Source organism: Haemorhous mexicanus, chromosome 21 (genome assembly GCF_027477595.1).
Source record: "Haemorhous mexicanus isolate bHaeMex1 chromosome 21, bHaeMex1.pri, whole genome shotgun sequence".
NCBI lineage: Eukaryota > Metazoa > Chordata > Aves > Passeriformes > Fringillidae > Haemorhous > Haemorhous mexicanus.
The window spans coordinates 1,758,856-1,779,510 of record NC_082361.1 but is presented as its reverse complement, the minus strand read 5'-3'; the positions used below and the strand labels follow the sequence as shown (position 1 = coordinate 1,779,510).

Here is a 20,655-nt window from a genome sequence, read left to right as displayed (position 1 = left end):
CCTGCAAAAAAATCTGTGAAATAGTCTTCATTTTTCCTTCACTTCTCTTTCCATCTCTATTTAAAACCAAATGTTAGCAAAAATAAATGCTTGCATTTATCACATAATTATAACAGGGAAAAAAAGTCTCGATATGTAAACATATTGCCAGAAAAAGATAAAATTTTCAACTTTGTCCCAAGAAATCACAGTACTGTCAAAGGAAAAAAGACAGGTATTTCAGCTGTCATTTATATCCATGTTATTTTAAATTCTAATTCTTACAAGGCACCTGCATGTAAGGACTTTGCACTGGTGCTCAGGGGTATAATCTGTGTGTGCACATTCATTTATTGCATTCACTGTTACCTACTCTGAGTCTGTGATGGAGCCCCACTCCAAGGAGGGATTTGTTTCTTCCCTGGTGAGCTGATGCACCTCAGCCTGCCCTTGGCTGATCAATTGGTTCTAACATCTTCTAGGCTGCATGAAATCTGATTTTTTGAAATCAATTTGTTCATGGGTTGTGCCATTCCTGAGAGAACACAGAGTACATGCCATGACTCAGGAGTCACACAAGGAACTGGAGACCAGGACAAAGCACTCAGGGCTCCCCCAGATGTTTTATACAAAACTCTCACAGCTGGTTGCAGTTTCAGTTACACATAACACAGAAACTGTAAAAATATCAAGGAGACAGGTATGAAATAAGACATTTTTCTACCATACACACATAGCCCTGCTGTACATCCAGACATAAATATACACTGTAACTACAATTTCTGTTTGTGGTATATACCTGTACACTTATGCTATGAAAACTATCTGGTGGGAAGCAATTCAGTATAAGAGAGATTACAGAAAATTAGAAGTTATTGGAGTTTACATTACAGAGCAACTGGGAAAATTGATTTAAAGGCAGAGTTGCTTCTATGCAGCACAAACACTCCAAAGGTGAAAGAGAAAAAAATGTCAAATTAAATACACATATATCTTTCATTTTAGACAAGGCAATTAAGCTGATATTCTGAAAATCAAATTTCTTTCAAGAAGCATTTAACTGAAGATTAGTAATGGAAATTGTGCATATACAAAGCCAGGAAAAAACTCTACAGTTGAGAGTGTAGCTGAATCACTGCTCTGCAGTAGATACCACCCAAAAACTAGATTATGTTAGCAAGCTACAGGCTACCTAGAGGTGAAGATGATTTTGCTGATAGCAGAAACTCAGCTCAAATGATTAACATCTTGAAGTGCCAGGAAAAAACACTTTGCACTCAAACCTACCTATGAATGCCCTTCCCTGTGTGAACACAAAACTTCAGTGAACCCCCCTGGACAGGGAAGGCACACACAGATGTTGCCTTTAACTTTAGGAGAGGGGAAAAAAAAGTGGTTTTAACTTCAAGCTACAACAGCTTTCTTGTATTGAAAACTAAAGAGGAAATTATAGGGGGTAGCATGAGATGATCTCTAAGGTGCCTTCCAGCAGAAGGCTGGCTCCACCAAACACTTCAGTAGTTGATGAGTAAGGTCAGAGTTGCTGTTGTTTTATTTCCTACCCAATGTAACTGGAGCACATCTCTGGCCATATTTAACCTGAGTTTTCACTGGTTTCAGCTGAAGCTGCCCCTCAGCAATGCCTGGATACAGCAAACAGCTGCATGCAACACAGCTCCCAGGGATGCTCTGAAGTCCTGCTGACTTCATGGTCTAAAAAACAAAGCAAAGCAGCACAAAGCAGCTTACTTTGTTAGAATTCAGCCAAAGCAGGAGCAGGCAGCAGAGGAGCTCCAAAATCCACGTGGCACTTTGGGAAGGAGGCTTGGACAGCAGAACTGAGCCCCAGCCAGAGCTGCTGAGACAGTGCTGAGGGACACAAACTGCATCTCAACCTGCCTGAAACCAGGCTCTCCTACCACCAATCACTGACAATTTCTAATCAAATTACTGAATCCAAAGATGTATTTAGACCTGCTGCCTCCATGTTCATTTTGATGCCATTTGGAAAGAGATGAAGCAGCCCTCCTTTACTTCTGACCTCCTTTCTCTTTGGGCAAACCTTGGACATTACAACAATCCTATGGCTGCACTACAAAAACTTGAGGAAAAAGACATTGTTTTCCTTTTCTCTGCACTTTATCACAAAGGCTTTCTTTTTATGTAAGAATCATTGTAAGAGGGGAAAAAGCAAAAAGAAAACCAAACCCTTCTTAATGATCAACTTAAAATGTAATATGGTGTGAATATCTAGGAGATGTAATTGCTAGAGCGTGTTTTGATACATTCAGATGTTGGGAAAGTTCAGGTTTTATGGAGACACAGGTCACATTCCTTAGCTTATCTCCCTTCCTTCCTCTACTGCTCACAAGAGAGAAAAAAGAAAGAAAAGAGATGTCAATAAAAAACTAATTAGATTAGCTGCATCTCAAAACACTGTGATTCAAGTCTAATTGGCCAAAGTAGTCTCCAGTCCCAGTTTGATAGCACAGACCCAGAGCTGGGCTCACCCCCGAGCCAGGGGCACTGCACACACCAATTACTGCTAAAGCACACCATGGGCTTGGGCCAATTAATTCCACAGTGCTGAAAATGAAACCTTTTCAAGTCCTGCAGCCCATATCAGTTCTTGTCCATTACAATTTCCAAATGAGCTGGGCCTGTCATCCACTCACTTGCTGAGTACACTGTAAGCACTTCCAGCTGTCCCTCAATACGGGGTCATTGCAGGAGATTCAGGGTAAGACTGAATTCACTCTTTATGTGCAAGTTAAAGTACAGCCTGTCCAGTCAAGATGTGAGTGCTTGGAATACAGTGTGTGAGCAAACACAGACCTGCTTGCAAAACTGGACTGTGAATAACAGCACTTTTTGCAGTGGTGAAGGCTCAAACAGGAATAATCACAAATTAATCTGTATCTATGCAAGGGAGGTGGTTTTAGCTATTTTAAAAGAAATATTATTATCCATTATTACCCATTTTTAGTCAATTAAAATGTTTCAGATTATAGCCACTTCGAAAGTAAAAGATCTATCATCACATTTAATTATCTTTTCTGTGCTGGGACTTCTGCCACAGCACACTGAAATTATTTGCCAGTGTTCTGCACTCGGTAGTGTATTTCTTGTTGTTGTAGTACAACATAAGTGGCTCTTAAAACCAATGTAGAACTGTTCTGTCAGTCAAGCATTACCAGATCCTTCCCTTTATGGAGGGACATCTCACACTGTAGTTCATAGAATTTCCAATAGGGCCTGTCCTAATCAATAGGAGAAAGGTTAAATGCTCTTAAGGATGTAGCAGATAAATAATTGGAAAAGCAAGAACAGAGAGCAAAGATCAAGATAGCACAACATCTGCTTCACAAAACTGAAGAGAGTCATTGAGGCAAGTTCCTTGAGCAGGATGAGAAATAGCAGTAGAAATAAATACTCTCAACTACAGAAAAACCAAGTTAACATTTCAGTAATCTGAACTGAAGGAACATTGACAAACATCACATTTAAAAGTCTCCCTCACATGTCTAACTCATCAAAAGCTGCCCAGGCTAATGTAACAGACAGGAATTGATAGTGGAGCTGGCAGATTGCCTGATGAAGGACTGAACCAGAAAGCCCTGTAGGAAAGAGAAAGGGGCTAATTCAATGTGCTTCCAAAGGGCTTTGGCAGAATGAGCCTCAATATGAACACTGGGTCATCTTGACTGATGGAGAAAAGAATTGTGTCAGCCTTCAAAATGAACCAGAGGAGAAAGATCAATCTCAAGAAAGCCACACATATGAGTTTATACAGTCTCAGGCAGAAAGAAGGCTTGGAGTGAAGAGGTGCTGCTTGAGAGGCATTTGAATAGCTGCAAACCTGAGCAGACTTGCAGGATGCAGGAATCAACCAAAAGCTCTGGCAGTCAGCCCATAAAGTCAATTAGCAAATGGAAACCCAAACACTGATATTTCCATAGCTGGGTTTATTACATGCTTATTTTGATAGGCACTAAACTCACTCCATATAATGCAAAAGGCACTGACAGCCCTGAGTAATGAATCCCTGAGGAACAGAACACAGTTGCTCACAGCAGCAGAGAGGAAGATGCATTACAGCCAGCCTGAAGAACAGTCATTATTTCCTGATCAGTGATAGCTGCAGCACCAGCAGCCCCATCCAGCCTCTCCACATGTCTGTGCACTGAGTTTCTGACCCTTTTCAGCCACCCCTGTCACACAATCATAACCCTACAATGCAGATAGTGAGATAAACACAGTAATAAATGGCAAGAATGACTTTATCACCAACACCATCTAGGCTAATCATACTCTCGAGACATCTCTGCACAGTGGATTTTCATTTTTCCATTAAACATGACTCTAGCATCAGGGGAGGTTATGAAACTGAAGAAAAATATCTGGAAAATAAATGGAATACATCTGAACAGGTGATTTCCTGACTTACCTAAAGAAAGTACAAAATTGCTCCAACACATCAAGAAATTAAAAACAGCATTAAGATTTGAAAAACGTCTTTGGAGCATACAAAAGAATGACCAGAAATTAATTCATGTTTTCATTAAATACAGATCCCATTCTCCTCCTAGAAACTATTCACTTTTTCCTCTATCATGGAAAGGAATCATTTTAAGAGCTAAAGTTGTGTAATCAACACAGTGGAAAACATGAACCACCCTGTTTTGAGCAAGAAAAGAGGAAGATCTTTTGTGCAGCAATTTCTAAAAAAACCTTGTTTTGACTGAATTTCTTCCTAACACCAAAAGAATAAAATAAAAAAGTCAGTCTGACAGACATTAATATTTACAGGGTGCTCACAGAACAGAGTGACATTAGCCAGTGTTTGCATGCTGATCTTGCAAAAATGTGAGAGCAACCACATTGGGGTTCTTCCTGCTCAGGAAATTAGTTAATCATATTTGACATTTTCTAGAGCCACAGGACCCAGAGAAGAGAATTGTACCTGACATCTTTTAAAAAGAAGGGGTAAAAAAAAAATCAGAACATCACAAATAAATTTCAAGGCTGGTTTCAAATGGAAAAAAAGCACTGCAGTGGCATGTACAGAGAATAGCACCCAAGAAAAGATAAACTAGCAATGAAACAGCAAGGGCGTGCTAGGTAATAAACCAAAAGCATTCCGTTTGGAGGGCACAGGGAATTGATTGTTTTTGTAACAGCCATAGATTAAATTACATTTCATTTCCAAAGTGTTTCAATTCTTTCTTCTGTCAATGGCTATTTCAGAGCTGAATAAAAGTCATTATATTACTTAGGGGGCTGCACCTTCATCATCGCCAGCAGGGAAAAAGCAGATTTCATTCCATGAGCCATAAACTCATATTTCGAATGACACGCATGCCATAGTGCCATGATTTCTTTATCAAAAGAAGAAAATGGTTCTTTTCTGTCTTGAAATAAGTAAGAAACTAGGCATGGAAATGCAAGAGATCACACTAGGACACAGAGTAAACAACAGCAACAGAAATACAAAGGAGTCCTTATTGCTGGAGTAATTAGCATTAATAAACCAGGCCATAAATATTTCTGACAGGACAGGAAAGCAGGTCATTAGCACTTTTGGGATGACAGAAATGTTCCTCCTACAACATGCTGAGCACTCCTGCTCCAAATGATCCTGCCAGCTTGCCTTTATACCTCCAGACATCTGACATCCAGTGGAGAACACACAGCATTTACATGAGACTGAGACTCCTCTTTGCTCCTCCAATCTAATGCTATTTGAGGAAGAATAAATTGCTAATAATTAAACAAAGAGTGAAACTAAAACCTTTTTACTACTATCAAGACTCCAAATTAGGCACAGAAAAATAGAAGTTTGCAAAGCCTTTTGAAATGGATTTTCTGTTGGAGGCACAACATACACAATGATTTGCATCAGTGATTATCTTAATTAAACTGCTGTTTACATAAGTAACGTTGATTTACTTTACATGTTGTTCAGTGTCATTAGACCATTCACTTAATTGTGCAAATTTCCTTTAGCTGAAGCCTTCTCCCACCTTCAGCAGGCTGTGAACAGCACCTCTGGTGTAAGAAGTGAACCCAGAGCAAGTTTAATAATTCCTACTCAAGCTTCAGACAAGTTTCAGTCACACAAATCACTGGGTTAGCTCCAGCATGTCAATGGCCTGGATGTTTGCCACCATCTGCTCAAACCTTAAAACCCATGAGGACAGCCCTGCCACACAGACAGAGCAAACATCAGTACCTGCCATGAGATTTTATTAAATATTTTCATTTCTTAAAGATGAGTGAAACTTGAGTTCCACAGAAGTGACTTAAAAGTAGGAAAAGGTCACTTCTGCTGTGGAAGAAAAGCCACCATGTATATTTAATTCCATTGATTTCAACATGTATCAATGCAGATTTTCAATCACTAATTGCTGGCAGTGCCAAGACAGTTACTAGCAATCCCTGCATGTAAGACTGGAGTTGTGTTGGAAAAATTAAGAGATATGTATGGAATGATAAACTGATCTTATTCAGCTTAACTTTTTTTTCCAATATTATACATCACATGATAGGAAGGAGGAAACCAATATCAAAACACCATGAAGATGAGGGAAAATTAAACTAAAAAAAATTCTGAGCTATTAATCCTTCCTGATAATGAAGTACTTCAGGATGACTTCTAAAACTCACTTTCATTTAGATGCCTCATTTATTTTAATCTGGGAGATAATTAGAAGGAAATCAAATTCTCCACAGCAGAATATTTACCTGAGATGCAGCTCAGACTTCTCAGTATTTCCCCTGTGTGTTCAAACTCTATGTTATATATATTGCTAAAACCTTACTGAGATTAATGCCTGTTACTTAATTAGCATGCAAATTTGAGTCTGTGAGGCTTGCCACTGGTTAGCTGTCAGAACAGCAATTCTGTCAAATTGTTTTTTCTGTCAATAGGCCAAGTTTTGGTCAAGAAGTTCCACACAGTGTCCCCAGTTCACTAAAAAGCACTTGGAGGCAGAAGGGGGAGATTTCAGGGGAAGGGTGGGCAGCTGTCCCAGAGCTCCTGCAGATCCCCACCAGCAGGGCCCAGGGCACTGCCCTGGGCAGGCTGACTTATGGTGCACACACCAAAATTCATCTCCAAGGTCCTCTGTAAACCAGATTACCCTGGAAGAAAAGCTGCACCACTGATGAATTCCTGCTGTGAAGAGCCAGTGGTTTATCTCATCACCAACAAATCCTGTTAGAAATTATTTAGCACTCTAAATGTATCAGAGAAGAATCCTCAGCTGAATGAGCCTTCCCCACACACTGGTGTCCTCTAGCAATTTATTTGTAATTATCATTTGCCTTTTTTCCATATCTAATATTAAGTTAATGAATGCCTGACATAACTCCAGCAGAAAAAACCACCACGACTAGTTACATAATTACAGGTTAAAAAATGATCTTTTTCAGCTCCATGCACTGAAGTAATCTTTAAGGGTAGAGGTTAAGTACAGGCAACACAGAGTATAAATTGCTTTGCAGAACATTCTGTACACTGACCACAGCAACTTCTCTGTGTGGCACTGCCTTTGAAGGAGGAGCTTGATCTCATGACAATATTGCAGTAATACAGAATTTGTTAGTATTATCAGTCATGTCTTGTTCATGGGCCTCTGCCTACATAAGGACAGCAAATTTGCACTTGAGATCATTATAGAATGTGAATAACATTTCAGGTTACCACTAAGTGCCAAGAGAGGAGCAAAATGGACACTTCAGCATGGAGGCAGACCTATGAGCAAGAATTTCTAGGGAAAAAAATAAGAGAAGAAAAATCACCCTTTCATGTCTTCTGGAACTGCTTTAAATGAAGTGTTTCATCAAAAAAAAAAAGATATGATTTCACTCAGCCTGATCCCACCACAGGCATTCCTGTGCAAGCTGCTGCAGGCAGTTCTCATTTCTAGATCACAGATTTAACTCTGTTTATTATCACAGATTAAGGAAGCAATTTTTAAATACAATATTCATACTTTTCAGCTCCAATGGGGCAATTCATTCAGAGTAATTTGTGACTTTCAAGGAAATTAATACACAAATTTATGTCTCGTTACTGTTTTGAATAAAAAAGAAAGAGGCCTCAAGTGGAAGCGTAAATAAATAAATTTGAGTTTCTAAACTGTTTGCACCAGTTAAGAGTAACATATTCCAGGGAAACTGGTATATCCTGATTTACTATCAGCTTGTGCATCTTCTCAGGGAAAAACAATCTTATTTTTCTATTTATTGCAAGGCACTGAAGCAAAACCAGGGAAAATCAGCAGACTTACTGAGTATCCTTCCTCTTCTTCTTCTGAGGGTCCATCAGGCGCAGAGTGTCTCTGATGACAGCAACTTTCACTTTTTCATCAACAGGGCTTGGGACATTTTCAAATACTCCAGGAGAAAGCTTTACATCACAGAGGGATACAGTTATTCACTACAGAACTAAGGGTGATTTATTCCACATTTGCTGAAACTCCATGTGCTTCATCTGTATTTTAAATACAGATGATGGATTACAAAATACTTCTTCAAGGATGCACAAATACCTGCACATTTTCAGTATGTTGTTACAACAAATTCCTCTAGTAAACTGAAATATTATAAATAAGATTGTTGCTGATGTTATCATTTATATTATGTATACAAACATGAAAAAGATTATTAACAATGCCCTAAACACAATTAACGACTGCAGGAGATGGTGAATAAATGCATTTATGACAGAAATGATGGAGAGCTTTCACAATTCCAATAAGTCATATTTCCTATGTATAAGATTAGCAATGATTTCAAAGCAGAAAATTACAGAGAACCTTGGAGGTTTCATATTAGCAGACAGCTTTCATCTTTCAAACAAGGAAAAAAGCCCAGAAAACCCAACCTAAGCAATTTCATTCCAGTATCACATTGAGAACTCTTACCTCTTGCTCATGTTCTATTCTCATGCTGGGGTTTGCATTTACTTCCAGTAACACAGGCTTCAAGTCTTTCATCAGGAGAATGTCAAACCCTAAAATCTGTGCATAAAAAGCAAAATGTCACTGCAGTTCTACTCAGGGTGTTCTACAGAATGCAGTGTTTGTCCATAGGGCAACACTGAGGAGGAATAAACATGTGAGGGGCAGAAAAGAAGTAACTGAGAACCTCTCCACAGTGCTGAATACCTCCAGAAGCCACTTGGCTCCCATAGCAATGGCTCCTTTCACAGCACCCCCATCCCTGAACACTGCACCTGCCAACATGGAATCTTGGCACCCATGATGAGGGGGGTCTTGAAATTGCCAGGATCTAAACTGTGTTAGGAACCTGCAAAGCTTCACTTCTAACATGTAGAAGATGGAATCTGGAGTGAAAACTGTCACTAACAAACTACAGCCACTGAAAATCCTCTGTATCTGCTTAGGGCTGGCAGTAACACAGGTCAGGAGACTGAGGTTTGACTTGGGTGAGGAGCTCAGAGCTCCCACCAGTGAGCAGCACCATAACTAGAGAAACCTTTCAGAAAAGGCATTAACCACCCAGAAAATTAATCTATGCATAAAGTAACTGCATTCCTGGCAGGAATTCCAACTTACCTGGAAGCAAGTTGGCCCAGGCTTTCCTGCTGGTATGTCAGACTGATAGTAAACTTTCAGTTCTGGTGTCAGTGCAATAATTGTTTTAATCACCAATGAAATTATATCTGACCAGAGCTTTTTGACATCAGCTCCTCTGGAAGACAGTCTGCAGAGAATGCTTGAAAAAGTCCTCTTGCTGCCAGTGTTTGCACTGGCAGAATGGATGAAATTCCCACTATGGATATTTAGTGAATAGTTGGTTAAGTGCATAAAAACCTGGTGCAAATTTTTGAGAGTGGGTTCTTGATAGGGCTCTGTACAAAATCTAGAAAGTCCATCTTTGGCTATATAAATCTCTAAGGGTTCTAAGGACTTCAGCAGGACATAGAGGCGAATATCAAATTTCAGTTTGTCCACAAGCAGTGGTTTGCAGATGTACTCCTGCACCACAGCTGGTCGGCTCTGGATGCTCCCTGTCAGCCTGATGTCACTTGGGTCTTTGATGAGGTAGATTCCATCCCCCTGGCAGCCTCCATCAGGCTTTACAATGAAAGTGGGCTTCCAGGATGGATTGCTGTCCTTCATCGTACGAACCTAGAAGGAAAAGCATTACAGTGAGAGGCACTGACTGGGGAAGGGAAGAAGGGCTGGTCCTGTGAAACCCAGCCAACAAAAAAAAATAAAAATAGCATGGATACATCACCAGAGTAGTAAACAGCATGCAAAAAAGGCAGGAGATGAACAGTGCTGACAAGCACAAGGAGAAACAAAAAAGCGTGAGTAGGGAATTACTAGGACAGATAAAAGGTCATTTTATTTAACAAGCCACTGTATAGATCATTTCAGGAACTTCTTTTTAATGTTCTGTTCCAATTTACAGAAGGAAATGGGGTATATCTCATGAGATCCATTTTAGTAGTCACTAATGTACATGAAACTGCAAAGTTAAACTTTCTTGTGGCATTTTGAACAACTACTGACAAAAACAATCATTAACTTAAGGAAAGGTGCCTTCGTATTGAGGTATGAATGCAAGTACTACCTGAAGGAAAAGTGAAGCAAAAATTTGTCACTAACAATACCTTTTTCCACCATCAGATACTCATTGTTAATAAAACTGGGGAATGCTGAACCATGCACAGGTATAACTATGTCAATGACACATCTGCTGAACATCAGAGCTTTCGTGTTACATGTGTATTTCCCACTACCTAAATAAATTCTAGGTTATTTATAACTTGTACAGCAAAAGTCAGAACTGCACACATGGGGATGCCTCAATCAGAAATGAAATTGAGGAAGAAAGGGGAGCCCTAACAGAGAAAGCAGCTGAAGAAATGCAGGATGCAGGCTAGCAGGTTTATCAGCTACTCATGGCATTCAGGACAATAAAGCACTCAAAGCCTCTTCCTCCCCAGACAGAGGGATGTCCCAGCACTGACCACTCCTTCCTTGCCCTCCCACATTTTAGGGCCCCACCTGCAGCTGCTCTCCTTCTCCCTGCAGCCAGGCACGTGCTGAGCCCAACTGGAGATCTGGTTTTACCCTGTGGCTCACCAGCAACAACTGCAGATTGACTTTTAGAAGCCTGAGGACAAAAGCTAACGAAGAAAGAACAAATCAGTTGCCACCATCAGCCCTGGACAATGAAAGAGGAAAAAATCAGCCCACAGGAAAAGGCTGAGCGTGGTCAGATCATTGTGAGAGCAGCAACCTCTGCTGTAACATCAGGCTGCTGACCCCCAGCTCTGTCAGCAGTGACATTCCCAAGGCCTCAAGGACTTCTGGCTCCACCCCACCCAGTTATTTATTTCACTCAGAGTCACACTGCTAAGAGCTGCAGCAGGAATTCAAGATCCATTATCCAGACTAGGATTTTTCTCACGGACAGGTGTCACACTGACTCAGTGAAAGATCCTTCTGCAAAATAGGTCACTCTGAGGGATAAACCCCTCAGTGGAGGTCAGGCTTACATAAATGGCATGTGGATAAATAGGTCCAAGTAGATCAGCAGGCCTAGATGAGCAAAGAAGGAAAGCAGGATTTATGTCCTAGTCTTTTTAGCACTATAGAATAATCTTCCCCTGATGTGACATTACCCTGCAGAGCAGAGGAGTTCTCTGGTTCACTGTTGTTAAAGTCAGCACCACGGAGAGACACCTGGCTAATCTGAACCCTCTGTGACCAAACACACCCTCTGGGACTCCTGCTGAACACACAAAGTGCCAGTTGAGCTCTCCTAGAGCAGAAAATAGTGAAGAACCTCTGAGGCACCAGGAGGAAGAATCTGCCCCCAGTCCCACATCTGCTGCTCACCCCTCAGGCTGCATCTGCCCTGCTCCAGCAGCACCTTTCCAAAAGAGATGATGCTTTCCAAAGGAGATGATGCTTTCCAAAGGAGATGATGCTTTCCAAAGGAGATGATGCTTTCCAAAGGAGATGATGCTTTCCAAAAGAGTTGATGCTTTCCAGGGACTATTGCTGAAGATGAAAAAGAACCTGCTTTTCAAAATACTGCATACTAACAATCACTGGTCTCTGAGAGTTCTCTTAAAATAGGAAACAAATAATTTTCTCCATCATATTCTATTCCATTTTTTTAAATTGACTAAAAGGCCTGGATATTATTCAGGCTTTCTAGTCCATCAAAACCTACACATGGCAGACAAAGATAGGCTGGTAGGGAAAGGGGGAGTAGTAATCCAGACTCAGCCTCAGTCTGTTTTTCAGCAGATTTACTGTCTTGAAGAAAACAGATGGTTTCTTGATCTTCAAGGAAATTCCCAACAGTCATCTTCAAATTCTCTGCAATCCCCTCAACTATATTCTTTCAAATTCTCATTATGAGGGGGCTTGTCCAGACTTAGAAAATTCAGTCATGTAGGAAAATGAGTTTATATGAAATGAGATATTTCTGTGTCCTTTGCTTGACAGAAGGAAATTACCTTTAAAAAACATGTTAACCATTTACAGTTAACAGCAAGACAAGAGTTGGTGAAAATCTGCAGGTTTGGCTTTCATGAGGAAACACGGGCTGAATGAATATAGTATTCTGGAAAAAATGCATATAATGGGCTATAAGATCTGACAGCACAAAGACTGGAATATTCATGCCTATGCCTAAGAGGTATCCAAAAGCTGAAAACCTGATTAAACCACCAAAAATATGCTGTGCTAGAAATTAGACCATCCAAATTAGATTCTTATTAAAAATTAATCACACTGGCCTATTCATCATCCTCACAGACAACACAAAGAAGGAAGTATGAGAACAATCACGGTCCTGGTTTGAATCCCAAGCTAGTTACTCTTCAGAAATTGGGATTTCATGGTAGAAGTAAGTCCTTAGCACAAACATTCCAAGAGATTCTTCACTGCTAGTGAAGGAGCAATGACTGCAGCACCTGAGAGATTTGCTTATCTGTAATTCATCTTTTGTTACAGTGACATGTTAGTACAAAACATTTTAGAAAATAAGAAATTGGTGAATATTGAGAATAGCTAAAAAGATATTTACTTAGTAAAATGAATTTTAAGCCTTTGATGAAAACATCTATCACCATCTCATTTCAATACAAATGACACTAAGGGAACTCCTTTTTGTTGGTATTTCCAGTATGAAGCTCATCCACCACAACTCCAGTGCAGTTTTCTCAATTACTGGCTTTCAAAGCACAGAAGATTAACACTAGATTACCTGTAGTGTTTTCTACCTGAATCTAGGTATGGGGGAGAGCTGACAGCATCTGATTTCATTATTAATAATTTGTATGAAAAAATTCACTGTCATGACTACAGAAGTAAGGCACAATAAGGATATTTGAGAAATAAATTGTTTTGAAATTTCGTAGTGCATCAGGAGAGGCAGCAAAATTTAAATTCTCATGGAGTTTTTCTTTCAATAATCATTTCTGTTACAGGCAAAATCTCACAGGTGTTCATTTCTCATCCAGCCCTTTGCAACAAAATCCTGCACTACAAATAGCACCAAACTATCTTCTCGTGTCTAACCTACACCTGCACTGACACAATCTGACTTTTGATAATTAACATATTCCAGAGTGTTCCAGCTCCTCCAGGGACACATCTGACAGCCAGGCACCACCAAAGCTCTCCCCACTTGTCTGCTGTGAACAAGCTGAAATGCAGGCTCAGAGAGCTGACGGTTTTGGCAGCATTAGGGTTGCAAAGCAAACAAAACCACATATGAACAAATAAACAACAGAAAAGACTGGAGAACTCCTGCTGAGAACTCACCAAACTGCAAGTGAGAAGTGCTCTGAACCTTTTATGGTTCACAGAGGATTTGGAATGTTTTGGGTTGTATTTTTTCTTGTTCTGGAGGGGTTACACTCCAAACTTGTGTTAAGTAGAACATAAACTCTTACAACATAAAATATAATGTTTGATAACAAGAACTATGCTTTTCTCCAACACAGATGGAAGAACATATGCAAAGGAAACTCCTAGGAGTGTGTTAGTGGACATCTGTTCCTCTTGGAACACAAGCGGCAGCGTTTGCACAGTGGGAGCAGAGCAGCGTTAACTCGCAGTGCCACCTGGTGCCAGCTCACAGCGGAGCGTGTCACCTGCAGCTCAGCCCGGCCCGCACTGCCCGCGCTCCCAAAAGGCTCATCCCAGCCCCACTGCACCCTCCTCACCCTCTGCCTCATCCCAGCCCCACTGCACCCTCCTCATCCTCTGCCTCATCCCAGCCCCACTGCACCCTCCTCACCCTCTGCCTCATCCCAGCCCCACTGCACCCTCCTCATCCTCTGCCTCATCCCAGCCCCACTGCACCCTCCTCACCCTCTGCCTCATCCCAGCCCCACTGCACCCTCCTCATCCTCTGCCTCATCCCAGCCCCACTGCACCCTCCTCACCCTCTGCCTCATCCCAGCCCCACTGCACCCTCCTCATCCTCTGCCTCATCCCAGCCCCACTGCACCCTCCTCACCCTCTGCCTCATCCCAGCCCCACTGCACCCTCCTCACCCTCTGCCTCATCCCAGCCCCACTGCACCCTCCTCATCCTCTGCTTCATCCCAGCCCCACTGCACCCTCCTCATCCTCTGCCTCATCCCAGCCCCACTGCACCCTCCTCATCCTCTGCTTCATCCCAGCCCCACTGCACCCTCCCCACCCTCTGCCTCATCCCAGCCCCACTGCATCTTCCCCACCCTCTGCCTCCCAGCCATGTGCACTCATCTACCTGGCCTTGCTAAACTGCTGGGGTTGTTTACACTCCTTTTACAGACTGTCTTAGAGCAGTGACCCAGCCTACTTGAAGATTAGCTATTAAAATATGTTAATGAATTCAATTGGATTATGGATATGGTAATTAGCTAAGAAGTTACACCCAGTGCAAAAGTCTGTTAAAGCCCAGACCTCTCTTTTCTCATATTTCCAAGCACAGCATACTCTAGGATGCAAGAACACCATGGGCGAGTCAGACAGGGTTAAACAAACACACATCATGTTTAAAAATATTTGTAATAACAGAACCAAACAGCAACACCCAGCATCACTCTTAAAAAAAAAAAAAAGCTGAAAAATAATGGCATTTTACTACATTCTGAATATTTAAACAAAAGAGCAGTTTGACATGAGATGGTATGAGTGTATTTAACAATGAACAAAGCAAAATGCTCTTCAGAAGGGTTTGGGTACAACAGGCCAAGTGGATTAAAATGATTTCAGTGACAATGAACCTGGTGAAGCACCACACAACCCACACTGTACTGGAACCCCCTTAGGCCAGCAGAGAATACAGGGAAAAGGCTGATGCTTCAAGGTTCAATTTTCAGACACCTCTCCTGGCACAGCAGAGCAAGAGATTTAAAGTTTATTCCAGAACAAAAGAAACAAAGCTCACATCCACACATCCAGACCATGACTGGAAAAGATGTCATCCATGTCCCCAGGAGTGGTTTTAAATAATCTGGTAGGTATAGAAGACTAAAGAATGACATGGATACAACATCCAACAAGTGTCAGTATTCTGAGAGGCAGTTCTGTACCTCAGCCACAAAGAGAGGCAGCTCCTCTGGCAGAATCCAGGAGCGAGGGTAGAAGTTGTATTCCAGAGGAAACAGATCTCGCATGGTTCTCATGGCCCGGCTCAGGGTGATTTTCCGAACCGTCTCCGTCATGCCTGGCAAGGGAACAAAGTTACAAAACCCCACACTGCAGCCTCCTCCTGACAGTAAATGAATCATTTCAGAGTGTCATTACTCTCCTGCTGGGAAGGCACTCTGGTCATTGCTGTCAATAAAGCTGAACATCTTTTGAGATTTAGATCTGACACGGCAATTGTGGCATTGCCCTGCCATAGTCACAATTGTATGTGTTTCTGTATAATATTAGAAAAAATTAATTCTCAAAAATATAGCTCAGAATAAAAGACAGCTTTAGTCAAATACTTACTAGTGCCTTTGCCATAATCCAAAATTATTTTTCTAATCTATCATTCCAGGAACAGGTACAAATGTAACTTAAATGTAATCAACCTCCTTGGTTTACTTTGCAGTTATTTAAGTATCTGCATCACAAACAGGTTATTCTGTGAACAGACAAACAAACATTTGCTGAAGTCTTATGTCCACTGGGAATGTGGCTAAAAAGATATTCTTCTGGGAAAGGTTCTGGTAAAACCCTGCATCAAATTAGCACAACATTCCTGGAAATCAGGTCAAGTTCAGAAGGGCTCTGCTCGATTCCTGTGCAGCCATTTGTTCACCGGGTAGAAGCCAAAACACAGACAGGTAACATTCATCTAACATGGATTTAAACCATCAGAAAACAACAACACCATCCTACACCTGAGTGGGAACTTCCCTCAGGCAGGAGACAGTCAGGGTAAATAAAGCCTGGAGTTCAATAGCTGAGGTTCTTATGCTCACAGCACACTAACAGCAGCCATAAATCTGAAGTAAAGGGCTTAGATAAGTCAATACCTAAGCTCTTAGCTCTTATTTAGAGAGATCTCAACAGGGATTAAATGAGAAAAAAAGGAGCTTAAAAAAATAGAAGAGTCATCATAAGATGAGGACTGACATGAACTCTTCAATATTAAAAAATCCATTTAAGGAATTCTGCTTCGAGCTTCTCCCTGAGATAAGCCAGAGTATGAAACAAAACAGATTCTTTCCACTTTGAATCAAAACCAAATCCAAAGATACAGCACCGTTATCAGTGTCAGATAACAGTCAGTAATTGCATACTTCACTTAAATTATAGCCTAACACTCTGCTTTTTCCTAACTTCACGTGTATGAAGTATTCTTCTCAACAAAACCACTTTCTCTCCAAAACAAATTTCAGTTCAGAAATTGTTCAAGACACCCACTGTGATATTCTCACCCTTCACCAAACCTAGCAATATGACAAATTTATTATCAGCTGATTAGGCAGACAATTCACATTAAAAACCAGTAAAACACTGAACTAGGTCCAATAACCCTGTTTTCAAAGCATTTGTTTGAACTAGAAAGAGAAGTGAAGTACCTGGAAACTTGTTGACCTGCCCTGAGAAGATGTTGCTGTCATGGAATGACACCCCGTGCCAGTAGATGTCACACGGAAGGCGGCGGCCAAACGGAAACTGCAGAAGAGAGCAGACAAGTTTTGAGCAATCTGGGAATATCTCCTCATTCCTGTCTGGTTTGAACACTCATCTGAATCATAAACCACTCAAGAACAGTCTTCTGACTGTCAAAAGAAAACGAGCTCGGAATATTGGTTGCAAAACTGAGACTATTTGGATCAGCTCAAAGACTTTAAATGAACAAACCAGGAGAGGTTTTTAAAAACCAAACCCAAATGACTGAGGCACAGCTGTAGTGAGAACCCCTGAGCTTCTGATCAACCACAATCAAGTTATAAAGTGGACACTCAAAGCAGGATATTTAATAGCAGTAAGTGCATTATTCATTCATATATATCCAGTTAGAAGTATTAATTTCTGCAGTATTAATTCCTTTCTGGTACTAATAGCTTGTAATTAAAATAAAAGCTTGCAATTCAATTAATCATTTGTTGAGCATATATATTCCCACTATCAAGAACTGAGGTGATTATTCCAACAATATTAAGTACTCCAGGTTCTCTTCCCATTCACGCATGATTTCACCGTAAATTGGAAAACTGTAGTTTATTTTCTATTATCAAAAAGATCACCTTTTTTAAGCAGTCTGAAGAGCTCAGAAGCAGCACTGCCAATTACTGAGAGCAAGTTTCTAATAGTAGTGAAGTGGTTTATAAAAACCCAATTAGTTTTGTGCAAAGAAGGTGCTCTTCTTTCTCACGCTTATTCTCTTTGACACGGCCCCATTTATCAATCCACAAAACCCCATTTTAGCTGCAGCTCCATGAAGATGCCATTTAACCACCATATGGAACACAGGCACAGGAATAGCTTCTATTACTAGGCTACATCTTTTTCAAATAAATTTGCTATATTTAGCATTTTGGGACACATTTGCATTAAGTATCTACCACCCTCATCACCCAGTGCCATTTACTTACTGAAAGAACCACAGTATTTTGCAGAAACTTCTTGTTCTTTACTTGATATGTAATTTTTCTTATTTTAAAACATTTCTTTACGCAGTGGAGCATTTTTCTTTGAGCATGACAGAAAAAAGAATTGCATAAACCTTTTGAGTGCATTACTTTATTTGCTACTTTAATTAAAATTTCAGTTTCCTCAGTAAATAGCCTTGAAAAATTAATTTAAAATGCTAATTGAGCAATGCATCCTTTCTGTTTCCTTACTTGCAGGGATGAGAAACCCAATTTAACAAGAGCCAGTGGATTCTGCACTTATTTCATTATTATTCAGCCTGCAAAATCTGTTTTTGTACAAGTGAAAATTAATTCTGTTGGGCTCTGAAAGACAATCAGTGGCCTTACCCTCTCTCCACAGGTATATCCAGAATACAGATGCAGCATTCGGTCTCAGAGTGCCCTTCCCTCTAACACCTGAACAATTTATTTATTTATTAAAAGAAATTGAAATGAAAGGAACAAAATTTGCATTTATATAACACCTTTCATCTACAGAGGATATCAAAGCTCTCTACAAACACTGCACAGAAATCATTTCACAACAGATGAGGAGTGAGCAGCTCTGGACAGGAAGATGGAAGCACTGCACCCTCTTGTTGGAAATTTGGGACAGCACAGCAAGGGCCCTGCTCCTGAGAAATCAAGATTATCTGGATTTATCCAAGAATGGGATCAAACTCACCTCCTGAATGAGCTGGGCTGGATTCTGTAACCTCTGCACTACACTTTACATAAGAGTGGTGTTTGGAGAGGAGCCAACAAGTTTGATTATTTGGTGCCTCTGGCAGTGCCAGGCAGACATTAATTAATCTTATCATGGGGGAGAGGCCTTTGCACCACATTCCCAGCTCCTGGTGTGGGACAGTGGCTGAAAAAGAAAGGTGGCTGGAGCCATCCTTTTTTAAAATCTTTTAAATTCTTTTTAGTCAGATTTGGGCAACATTTGTCAGAAAAGGAGCAACAAGGAGCCATAAAGAGAATAGAGTTGTTTCCACAGCTTTGACATGATTAATAATCCATCCCAGTCAAATCTGTCTGACAGGTCATTTCTACCTCTGGATTAGAAGCCAATAACTTAAATTGTCTCACAGGTCACATCAGTCTGTTCCATCATGTTTAATGACAAGTTAAATGACTCGTTTTCCCCTCAGCTTTTCCCAGCATAAAACCTGAAACTCTCCAGAACAGCGAGACAAATGAAACGCTCGGCGCTGGGATATTTGATGCCTGGGACATCTGCTTCTTCCATTTTCCTGGTAATTGAAAGCTTGCTGAAGAAATAATTTATTAAGAGATGAATAAACTCGAGATGCAAGCTCAATTTGTGCCCATTATTTCATTTGGCATATCATGTTCATTTAAAGAATCTGACACGCTGCATCAGACAGTCCAGGAGTTGGCACACGGAGGGGAACTCTGCACTGCTTCTTGGAAGGTCCCCCCACACAGCCCTATCAAACCTGAGGGTTTCATTTACTCAAAATTCCCACCGCTGAAAAAAAATAATTGGTTTTTTTTTCTGTCTTTTGCTTCTGAGAACAGAATCTCAATGGTCAGTTTGCTGTCTTGCACTCCTTCACCTGTTCCTCACACATCAGTACCACAGAATATGTCACCAATATTACCAATGTTTATTCTTCCCTTTTTTGTGGGTCTTCTAATGAGATTTACTATATGTCAGTTCACTCATGAATAATAAAATAATAAAAAATGGATATGTGACACTGTAAGAGTGCTATACATTAGATAGAAAAAGTTATGGATCAAAAGGTGCCTGCTTGAAAAAGCACATTATATTGTCTCCTCCCAAAAACATATTCCAGCCAACACATCCAGCAACAAACAGCAGAAATGAAACAAAAGCAGGAACAGGAAAATGTAAAAGTAGAGAGGAAAAAGGATCAAGAGTATTATACAAGGGATAAGAGTAGAACAGCAGTCCCTGACACATCAGTATTTAAAATACAAGCATTTCATTATTGCTTCCAGGACTTTTTTTGGCATTATTTTCATGGATCCTGGAAGCAACACCCGTGTTCCCTCTGCTGGTCCTGCTGTAACAGTGCAACCAGCTCCAAGGCTCTGGCCATCCCTGACAGAGGTCTGAACAAGTATTTTACTGCTATTTCTCTACACATCTGAAAGGGAGAGCTTCCAGAATTACACGTGGCTTGAATAAAGAGTTTTTCTTGGATTTATCTTCTCGATTTTGTTAATTTTTCTCTTCAAACCTTGCCCAGATCTTATTAACCTATTTATAAGCTGAAGATACACAGCAATACATGACAGTGACTTGTTTACAGGGAATGAGTTATCAGCCACCCAGATGGGGCAGTCAGGCAGCACAAAATTCTGTATTAGGCCTCTTCTTTATTAAGAGACAAAGTGGCCAGAGGAGGAAGCAACAAACTAAATGAAAAATATTGACCCAAGAAAGAGATGGAGGAGAGAGGATATCGAGGGAGACAGGGAACAAAGAGAGATGAAGGCAGCAGCAATTGCTGTTGGGAGATGCAAAGCAGGAAGGAAAAAGCTGATTAATGC

At 40.7% G+C, this 20,655-nt stretch overlaps 1 protein-coding gene across 3 annotated transcripts in view; it reads right to left on the bottom strand.

Moving 5' to 3' along the window:
- TTLL11 (tubulin tyrosine ligase like 11) overlaps positions 1 to 20,655 on the bottom strand; it is a 37,822-nt gene that overhangs the window by 13,446 nt on the left and 3,721 nt on the right. For 2 of the 3 annotated variants that reach the window (XM_059865185.1, XM_059865183.1), the window contains exons 2-6: positions 17,050 to 17,146; positions 15,565 to 15,698; positions 9,564 to 10,139; positions 8,910 to 9,005; positions 8,274 to 8,392 (exon numbers count right to left, since the gene is read on the bottom strand). In XM_059865185.1, coding sequence (XP_059721168.1) covers positions 8,274 to 8,392; positions 8,910 to 9,005; positions 9,564 to 10,139; positions 15,565 to 15,696 — 923 coding nt within the window. In that variant the 5' untranslated portion in view covers positions 15,697 to 15,698; positions 17,050 to 17,146. Of the gene's footprint in view, positions 1 to 8,273; positions 8,393 to 8,909; positions 9,006 to 9,563; positions 10,140 to 11,024; positions 12,027 to 15,564; positions 15,703 to 17,049; positions 17,147 to 20,655 lie in introns of those variants that run through there. The other variant, XM_059865186.1, reaches the window with a different exon arrangement.